Source organism: Diaphorina citri, unplaced genomic scaffold (genome assembly GCF_000475195.1).
Source record: "Diaphorina citri unplaced genomic scaffold, Diaci psyllid genome assembly version 1.1 scaffold414, whole genome shotgun sequence".
In the NCBI taxonomy this organism is placed as follows: Eukaryota; Metazoa; Arthropoda; class Insecta; order Hemiptera; family Psyllidae; genus Diaphorina; species Diaphorina citri.
This window is the reverse complement of record NW_007377849.1, coordinates 50,499-61,242: the sequence shown is the minus strand read 5'-3', so window position 1 is coordinate 61,242 and position 10,744 is coordinate 50,499. Positions and strand designations below refer to the sequence as shown.

At 38.9% G+C, this 10,744-nt stretch overlaps 1 protein-coding gene across 1 annotated transcript in view; it reads left to right on the top strand.

Moving 5' to 3' along the window:
* Nucleotides 1–5,729: 5,729 nt before the first annotated feature.
* LOC103508597 (mucin-12) overlaps nt 5,730–10,744 on the top strand; it is a 38,803-nt gene continuing 33,788 nt past the window's right edge. The window contains exon 1 of the mRNA XM_026823165.1: nt 5,730–5,820. Coding sequence (XP_026678966.1) covers nt 5,790–5,820 — 31 coding nt within the window. The 5' untranslated portion in view covers nt 5,730–5,789. The remainder of the gene's footprint in view (nt 5,821–10,744) is intronic.

Sequence of the window (10,744 nt, the reverse complement as noted above, 5' to 3'; positions counted from 1 at the left end):
AATAAAAAAAAAAAATAAATAAATAAAAAAAAAAACTTACACCGCACTCTGTCCGTCACAACTGGACTGCATTAAGCAGAAAAGAACCATCCATAAGGGGAATTGTCTGAAGCACACAAAAATTCTGCTTAGAACACAAAAGTTAAGCAACGTCGGGCGTGAATGGGTGACTAGTGGATATCAAGGGCGTTACAACATACCTAGAGGTTACTTACTTGGCACGTATCCTTATGTATAGTGCTAGTATAGTAAGTTACTTAGTGCTGGTATTGTTCCACCATACTTGCCAGAGTCTTACTTAGTGACTCGGAGGTTTCATGAATAAACTCGATCATCAATGGTGCAGTGGTTAGCACGGTGGACTTTCAATCTGGAGGTTGGTCGTTCGAGTCCAAGTCAAGTCATAGAATTTAGCGTAGTATATTAAGCGGGGAACGACATTTGTGGCAAGCATTTATGCCTACACTGAAAAATTCCTAGTGACTTGGAGGTTTCATGAATAAACTCGATTTACTGAATGGTGTAGGTAGAGACGCTCACCTGGTAATCAGGCGAACGTGGGTTCGATCTCGGCCGAGGTATGGAATGTTATCTTCAACAGTTTACACTTATGTATTTGAGGATTTGACCACAAGAATAGTAGGTATCTACTTATTCCTATTTACTTATACATACATCGTAGCAATAGCGGCCTACTGCTGGGATAAAAGGACGCTTTAGTGATGCGCCTGAACAGGTCCGCTTGTCAGGTCTAGGTATCTGATACCTGCTGAACACACACACTATCAGTTAGACGTAGACCTGACAGGCGTACCTGTGAGGAGTGTCATCTCTACCTGATAGTAAGTGCCCGGCCTTATAGTCTACTGCTGGAAAAAGGGATTCTTTAGTCCCATTCGTTGTGGCTTTTGGACAGAGATTTCTCGCGAGGCAAGTACTCAAGTAAGTAAGTAAATAAGTAAGTAACTAAGTAATATAGTCTCACATGTTATAAAATCATATGTTGTATTGTATAGTCTCACATTTTATACTTATGTGAGCTCACCTCACAAGTTTCATAATTTGACGTGGGGAACTGGTTGGAGGAGGTGGTAATCTCCAGTGTGAGCCAAGATGATGATTATAATGAGACGACCCAGACACAACTGGTTTAGTAGCTGTTTTGTATTCTTGTTATAGTCAGGATGTTTATTATGTTTAAATCTGAATTTTGCTCGGGACAACTGTATATTTGTATAACGATGATCGAGAGTTTTGCTTAAACGAAGTTTAAACTCCAATTGTGGCCCCCCGGCCATATGAAAAATCGTTGAGTTAAGAACTCACTATGTTTATTTCAATCAACTCAAACTTACTTACTTAGTCATACAGCCTCTATTGTACACCTTTAGCTGAGAGTAGTTCGTGGTGTAGTTGCTTGTATTTGCAATGTTACCAGAGGTGTGTGGTGAGACATAAGGGGAAGCTATAAAGTATAAACCCATATATCTACAGTGCAGCTTTTACTTTTTCATTATTTTCTGTTCTTCATTACTTCTAAGTACAGTTGTTCAGTTCTTTGTTGAAATGAATTATGATTTTTGTGTGAGTATAATTATAATTATTATTGATTGAGTGATTGTTAATTTATACAAGTTCTGGGTACTGAGGTATTGTTATTTTATAAATGTTCTTATTCTGGTTCAAGAACATTTTTCTCGTTCCAATTTCCCAACACCTTGATAAATACTGTAAGTAGATAGGTACGTATTCTACGAGAGAAATAATAATTAAATATAGATATTTACCATATTTCGATGGATAGGTACCGTGGGAAGTAGTATGACAGAATAAAAATCATTGTTATATGATTGTTATATTAATATTTACAGGTAAATCGCAGTTAGCGCGGTGGACGGGGACGGATTTCGAGGTTCCATGGCCATCAATATTTACGAACTAAATATTGCCTCTTAAGTAGAGAAGGAGAACTATCGATAGCACTATCGATAGTTTTGACTATCGAACGCTATCGATAGATGAGGCTTGACTAACGATAGTTTTCCATAGTTTTTTCTGCACATTTTTCGTTTGTTTTGGTTGTTTTAGAAGTGAAAAGTGTAAAAAAAAAAATTGAAATAAAACCCTATGACCTAAATACGTGTACAGTTAATATTTTTCTTTAAATTAGGTTAGGTTAGGTCTTTTTGGGGAATAAGACCTTTAGAAACAAGGAAAATATGTAATAAAAAAAAAAAACTATCGATAGTTTTTTGGAAACTATCGATAACTATCGATGGCGCCGACTATCGATAGTTCTCCTCCTCTACTCTCAAGCTACTTAGAGGTTGATGGTTCGAGTCCAAGGACCATATTTATGAAATACTCACTCTCAAGCTGCACTGAAACATCAATTCTAAACATGTGATTGTCCACAAAAAATGTTTCATAACAGACCTCTGTTGGACTTTATAAACAGCCTGTATATGTTTTACACTCCACAAAAGGGGTGTCAGTCCTCGGTTAGACTTTATAAACACCGTACCTATAAATTAAAAATGTTTTACACTTTACAAATGGGGACTTGGGGACACTTTACTTGGTTGGACACATGGACACCCTGTATGTATCTTTCACTTCCGAGCCCTGATGTAGGCAGGACATGGTATTGGTGTTCACGGTCAATGATATCTTGTGGCCATGGTGACTTTGTATGATGATTCATTGATTCATGTATAGGTATCTAAACATATGTTTTATGATTTCATAGGGTAAGATACATAGAAATTATTATTATTATTTTCTCTCAAGAGGTTTCTTAGAGGGAACTATGTAACAACAACAACAACACAGGTCTTTTCGTGCCAATATCAAAGAAAGAAGGAGGATAGGATATTAGAAGAAACTCACCCTTCAAGCTAGTCAGGCTGATGCCACAACGTAACTTAGGTTTGATTATTTGATTAGAAGATAGCACGTCTATCCTCCATTCTCCAAGCCAACAGGGAGCTATTTCTATTCAGTCTGATATTATGTTAAACTTAAATATCCAATTATAGTACAGACGAATCTGGATAATTCAGTACGCAAGGGAAGGGGACCGACGTTTTACTACACAACACAGATTGGGTCGCCATAGAGTATTAGTAGTTCAGCAAACTATGTAATGTACTTAAACACACTCAGAAACAAAATCTTATTTATCCGATGTTGATTGTAGTGTCTACCATACAGACCCATGTTGGTACTGTAATAGTAATTCATAGTTCATAGAGTAATAGTTGCTTTCGTGCAAGTCATAGTTTGACCTATGGCATTCCTCGTCAGTACGCAAGGGAAGGGGACCGACGTTTTACTACACAACACAGATTGGGTCGCCATAGAGTACCAGTAGTTCAGCAAACTATGTAATGTACTTAAACACACTCAGAAACAACATCTTATTTATCCAGTGTTGACTGTACCATACAGACCCATGTTGGTCCTGTAATAGTAATAGTTCATAGAGTAATAGTTGCTTTCGTGCAAGTCATAGTTTGACCTATGGCATTACTCATAGAGCAGCGTGCACGGCCGTGAACTACATATTGCAAGTTGTTGTCTCTATTGCAAGTTGCTTTGTATTGTTGCAACTTTTGGTTTTGCACTCCCGGGGATCATTGGCCAGTTGAACCATCACAAGTGGAGGAGTGCATTCCTCGTAGAGCAGCGTGCACGGCCGTGAACTACATATTGCAAGTTGTTGTCTTTATTGCAAGTTGCTTTGTATTGTTGCAACTTTTGGTTTTGCACTCTCGGGGATCATTGGCCAGTTGAACCATCACAAGTGGAGGAGTGTAAGTTGAGAAACGGAGTTTTGAAACAAAAGGTTGCACGAACCTTGATAGGAAATCTAACTTATGTAACCAAAAACTAGGTTCAATTGAACTGTAGACCTCACTCGGAACAAGTGGGGGGGGATCTACATGTTTTATTATTATTATTATTATTATTTTTTCCTCAAGAGGTTTCTTAGAGGGAACTGTAACAACAGAGGTCTTTTCGTGCCAATATCAAAGAAAGAAGGAGGATAGGATATTAGGAGAAACTCACCCTTCAAGCTAGTCAGGCTGATGCCACAACGTAACTTAGGTTTGATTATTTGATTAGAAGATAGTACGTCTATCCTCCATCCTCCAAGCCAACAGGGAGCTATTTCTATTCAGTCTGATATTATGTTAAACTTAAATATCCAATTATACAATGGTACCTGAGGATTCTTGTTCAGTTGTTGAGCAATTAGCGAATCACATTCACTTTCAGTGAGACCAGACATCGAGGATTATTTGTTAAGAAAACCAGAAGGGTTCAATGAGTACGTCTGAGTTACAGATATACGTAATATAACTAGTTATTTTGGTACGTCTAAAGTTATACAGGTTACCTATACTATTTATTTTGGTTCATTAAGGATTAAGGAACCACTGACCACAGACTCACCTGAACTTTGACAGGTCGATATGAGAGAGCCTTAGGTCTTGAGTCAACTTATACTCGTTGTTCTGGTTTATTGGGTATAAGGAACACCAAACAAATCTGAACTTTGACAGGTTGATATGATAAAGGACGAAGCCTAGACAGGAAAAAGATGAGAATATTATGTTTTTTTTTAAATTAAAAAAGGCCAAAGCCTGAAAAGGAAAAAAATGAAAAATTTTTTTTTTTTTTTTTTTTTTTTTTTTATTATTATATCAGAGCTTTCTTAAGCTGTGTCCACACCTAGTCGACCGCGTCGATCGTGGTCTGTTTAGGATAAAGTTCGCCCCGAGCGGGAATCGATCCCGCGACCTAGCGCTTACAATGCTGGCGCGCTACCCTCCAAGATACTAATTCGATAACACTCGTAACGATAATCGTTACGAAGAATCGATTAGTGCTGACGTCATAAAAATTGCATCCATCTAGGTACGGTTAGTACCCGGATGGGTGACCATCTGGCCAATAGCGTGCTGCTAGCTTTTATTGCATCCATCTAGGTACATGCATATGTCCGTTGTTAGATGCGTTCTAATCGGTGGATCGGTGGACCTTGGTATGTGGGTGTAACCAGAGAGTAGTAAGTACCTAGGTATCTATGTATCATACGGTCGATAATTGGAACCGAATGAAAATTGGTACCTACCTGTTGACCATACCTGAAATTGCCTACATCAATATGAATGTGAAGGGCCTATGTCGCTGATAAAATATACTACACAGGCCGCGGAGCGTTCACCATTGAAAAAAAGGGGCCGCGTAGACAAGAAGTTGGGAACCGCTGGCCTATGTTATTTTCGCTTCTAACATGGGGCCTTCTTCCTGGGAATGATTGATATGTTTGTATGCCCCTTAAAATCGATCAAAATTCGTGTTTGGACTTTGACTTAGGGAAGAAGTTACATTTAAGTACCACAAGTTAGAGAAATAAGTACCCTGTGTCGACAAATTTCCCTTTTATTTGTGAACCGTTACCAAATAAGCAAGTGAATAGTTGATCCCATGTGATTTTTCACGCGGAATCGAATAGTGAAACTTTTAGAACTGTCCGACTTAATGTAATAGAAAGTCGTGTGATGTTCACACCAGATTTTTTTTTTACTTTCTTTCGCCTATACTATAGGAAGGAAAGTAATGTACTCGGGGTGATTTTTACTTTCTATTACTAATGTACCTATAGTGGAGCTATATTTCTTTTTCAAACTTCTTATTAACTTGTTATTAATTCGATGTGTTGCTTTTCATGTTCCAGGAATCATGCATGCGACATCAACAGCTCATCCAGACGCCTTTAGATGAGGGGAGTACGGGTTCGACTCTACTATGGTAAGTTTTTTTTTTTACTTTCTATACGAGTATTACTTAAAAAGTAAAAAGTATAATAGAGAATACAGCATGAAGAATACAATGTACATAATTGGCTTCACAACTTTGACAGGGTAATAGAAAGTAAAAAGTTGAATAACAGTATTATATTGAGATATTCAAGGGCTTGAAAAGCTCAAAGCTATTGGAGGGTTTCAGATTTAAACAATATGTTAAACAACAAATACCTACACATGACATGATGTATCTAATGTACTATACATTAAGCATTATACATTACTTCCCTCTTTTTGCTTGCCCACAACCCACATGCTTGGCAAGGCTCAATTCAATTTCTTTAGGTCGGTACGTAATCTTCTTCTTGTTCTTCTTGTGTACAGATGAGGTCGGCGTTTTTCGTCAGCCTCTCAATCAGCCCTAACTAGAGTGATTGCTTTGGGCTGACATTTGCCCTGCGCACATATCTTTAGGAAGGGAACTTTCAGGCTGGTACTTATATCCTCCCTGCAGTCCCCTAGCCAGACTACGCTGGTCTACTCCCCGTTTCAAGTCCCCCACCCAGACCTACCACCTCACCTACCTACCTATCTATTTTAATGAGAAATTAAATACCTAACAGATCCAGGTCTGTCTTAATGCCAGCCACTCGCGCTCAGACCATCTGACAGATCCAGGTCTGTCTTAATGCCAGCCACTCGCGCTCAGACCATCTGACAGATCCAGGTCTCCCTTCTTGTATGGCTTCATATTGCATTTAAAGAATTTAAACTACCTAGTCTCCATACGTATAGTAACAGGTAGTTGGTTACCTAGTACCTCCCCATCTATTCTCCATACGTATAGTAACACAGGTATTTGGTTTCCTATTCTATGCTACACTACGTATACTAACACCCATATTTATGAACAAAATGCTGGCTCTTAAGTTCGTGCTAAGCATAGTCTCAAGGCATTTGATTGGTCAATTTTGACTTGAGACTGATCTAAGAACGATCATTCTTGTTCATAAAAACGAGTGTTAGATACTATGATGTTTTATGAATTTATGCTATGCTATTGATATAAGGATTACACCTGGGTACCACTACTAGCTGATAGCTAGCAGGTATTAGGTATTCACGTTGACTTCCTTCCGGTTCAATTTAATGAATCTCGATGTTCACTATTGGTATCCTCCATACCAGATTATCTACAGCGGTTCTCAAAGAAGGGGATTTGGGTTGAACATTTACTCTTTACTCAAATAAATGAATGACCTGGCCGATTCAGCTTGCGCTGCCAAGACCCTTTGTTATGGTCAAGAAAATAATAATAAAACATAATTAAAGCCAAAGTTATGCGTACATCAAGATTCCGTTATTTACCTTTATATTTATTTATTACCTTGTTTACCTTGGAAGCTGGTACGCCTGCCTAGTAACTTGTAAACGCTAGGTCAGGGGTTCTATTACCGCCCGGGGCGAACATCCTAAACAGGCAAGGTTCGTTCTCGGAACGGCTGGATTTCTTCTATCCGGTCCTCCTTCTCTCTGCGATTTCGGGACGATAAGAGCTCCTTTGTTACAGTTTTCCCTATCAAACCTGGTTAAAAAAATCACTCTAGTAAATATTGATAGAAAAATCTATCAATATTAAAAATCTATCAATATCTCCATCAAGGACCCCGCACCATTATGCTTTAATTCGTCTAATTTGGACGTCACAATATGACAGATTATGACAGTCTTTAATAATAGCAATATTAGCAACCATCCATGAAGATAAACCAAGCTGAGACGATCAGGATATGATTTATAGTAATCTACTTATCTATCTAGATTTATTTAATCTATTTGCGCTATTTCTAAATATTTATCTGTCCGTCTAACACTTATCTATCTGTGTTATCTAAGTCCACTAGAGTAAGGATTAACTTCACCATATATCAGGATACTATTACTGTCGACTCTGACATGACAATTATATTATGATTAGTAAAGACAAGTAATATCTATCTCCTCAACACAGCATAGATCATTGGTAGATTGGTACCCAAGTTAGATCCCTCTTGCCATTGGTAAATCTTGGGTCTGGTCCCTAGTCGGGTGGGAAGCGAACCTGCGACCTAGCGCTTACAAGGCAGGTGCGCTACGGCACACCCTCAAAAAGCCAACTAGGCTAGTTACCTACTTTAGACTTTAGCATTCACGAATGCTTGCCATGGTTTCTCTTGTGACTATTCCCAGTACATGGTTGGTGCGGTTACCTTATTTTCCCAAGTTCCAAGTGGACCGCCGGCAAAAGTGGCACACAGTTGGAGTGGTTACCTTATTTTCAAATTCCAATCCATTGTTACTATTGTTACTCGAATAGTAGATATCTGTGGTGAGCTGTGATTGACTGATTGAGTTCTATTCTATTCTAGAGTATTGATGAGAAATAGTTATCTCTCTAGCTTAGACAGATGTAGACAGGCTAGATAGCACCTTTTTATTGTAGTCTAAAATCAGTCGCGTAGGCCCAAGTTTTTCCGGGCTATCTACAAAGCTGTGCCCACACATACAATAGTTGACCTCGTCAATCGACCATCGATTGAAGAGCTCGACTATGTGTGGTGTGGACACAGAAAAGATGTTACAGTACATACATTCTCTCTCATGTAAAAAAGAAAATATGGGTTATGCCGCTTATGTATGTTCGTATGTACTTAACATGTGTTTAGACAAAACTGCGGATTTTGTCCTAAACAGATAAGGTTCATTTTCGGAGCGAAAACTGCGGATTTTATCCTAAACAGATAAGGTTCATTTTCGGAGCGAAAACTGCGGATTTTATCCTAAACAGATAAGGTTCATTTTCGGAGCGAAAACTGCGGATTTTATCCGAAACAGATAAGGTTCATTTTCGGAGCGAAAACTGCGGATTTTATCCTAAACGTTTTTTCAAGGGGTCTGCCAGAGGGAATTGTAACTGCTAAGGTCTTATTGTCCCGAAATCGAAGAGAGAATGAAGACAGGGCAGGAGAAAGCCAGCCGTTCCGAGAACGAACATTATCCGTTCAGGATAAATTCGCCCCGGGCGGGATTAGAACCCGCGACTTAGCGTTCACAAGGCAGAGGTACTACCAACCAAGCTAACTAGGCTGGCAATGTATGCCTTGAAGGTACGCGTATTTTCCATTCCCAAAATATCTAATCTAGACATTCTATTCTAGTCATTGATTAGCAAGTTTGTTCTATCAAATCCGCCCCATATTGTGTCTATCTCTAGGGAGAAGAAAGCTCAAAGCTCAAGGCTATTGGAGGGTTTCAGATTTAAACAATATGTTAAACAACAAGTACCTACACATGACATGATGTATCTATGTACTTACTACCTATACATTAAGCATTATACATTACCTCCCTCTTTTTGCTTGCCCACATGCTTGGCAAGGCTTGGCAATTCAATTTATTTAGGTCGGTACGTAATCTTCTTCTCTTTCTTGTGTACAGAGGAGGTCGGCGATTTTCGTCAGCCTCTCAATCAGCCCTAACTAGGGTGATTGCTTTGGGCTGACATTTGCCCTTCGCACATATGTTTAGGAAGGGAACTTTCAGGCCGGTACTTATATCCTCCCTGCAGTCCCCCCGCCAGACTACGCTGGTCTACTCCCCGTTTCAAGTCCCCCACCCAGACCTACCACTTCACCTACCTACCTATCTATTTTAATGAGAAATTAAATGCCTATGAACATGGCCAGCCATAATAGAGATTATACCTACGGGCCAGGGAAGATTATAAAAAAAGTTTAAAACCATTATAACAAAATTGTAATGGAAGAATGTCTGACGTAATACCACAAACAGTGACATGTAATAACGTTCCAGGTTTGACTGTACTTATAGTACAGACGAATCTGGATAATTCAGTACGCAAGGGAAGGGGACCGACGTTTTACTACACAACACAGATTGGGTCGCCATAGAGTACCAGTAGTTCAGCAAACTATGTAATGTACTTAAACACACTCAGAAACAACATCTTATTTATCCAGTGTTGACTGTACCATACAGACCCATGTTGGTCCTGTAATAGTAATAGTTCATAGAGTAATAGTTGCTTTCGTGCAAGTCATAGTTTGACCTATGGCATTCCTCATAGAGCAGCGTGCACGGCCGTGAACTACATATTGCAAGTTGTTGTCTCTATTGCAAGTTGCTTTGTATTGTTGCAACTTTTGGTTTTGCACTCCCGGGGATCATTGGCCAGTTGAACCATCACAAGTGGAGGAGTGTTGAGAAACGGAGTTTTGAAACAAAAGGTTGCACGAACCTTGATAGGAAATCTAACTTATGTAACCAAAAACTAGATTCAATGAACTGTAGACCTCACTCGGAAGAAGTGGGGGGGGATCTACATGTTTTTATTATCAGAGGGCTCTTGCTTTGTAATAGGGTAGTCCTATTTTAGGCGGGGCCCGCCCCATTACTTGGGCGCCGGATCGCATAATGTTCCGTCTGCGCGATGGTTTGATTGGATTGATCCGACCGGTAAACTATAAATTCAGAATTGATTATCAGTCTATTGACTTTCTCTTATCGAGGGACTAACCGAACCTTTACCTCCTATGTGCACGATAGAAGAATTTAGGTATATTAGGTTTGTGATTACAATGCAACACCTTGTCGGACTGATCTCCGAACTTCCCACTCAAAGAAATTATAGGATAGGAGGAAGAAATAAACTATAACCGATTCGCTTTTCTGACAACACACACAACAACGAATTGTATCAAGGGAAATGGACAGGCCGTGAATGGGAAAGTATAGCACACAGGGGAGATGAGTTATTCTTTGGAGAACTCATCTTTTATTTTTATTATTATTATTATTATATTATCTATTATTATTATTATCATTATTATTATTTTAATTAAATTATTATTAATTATTATTAATTATTT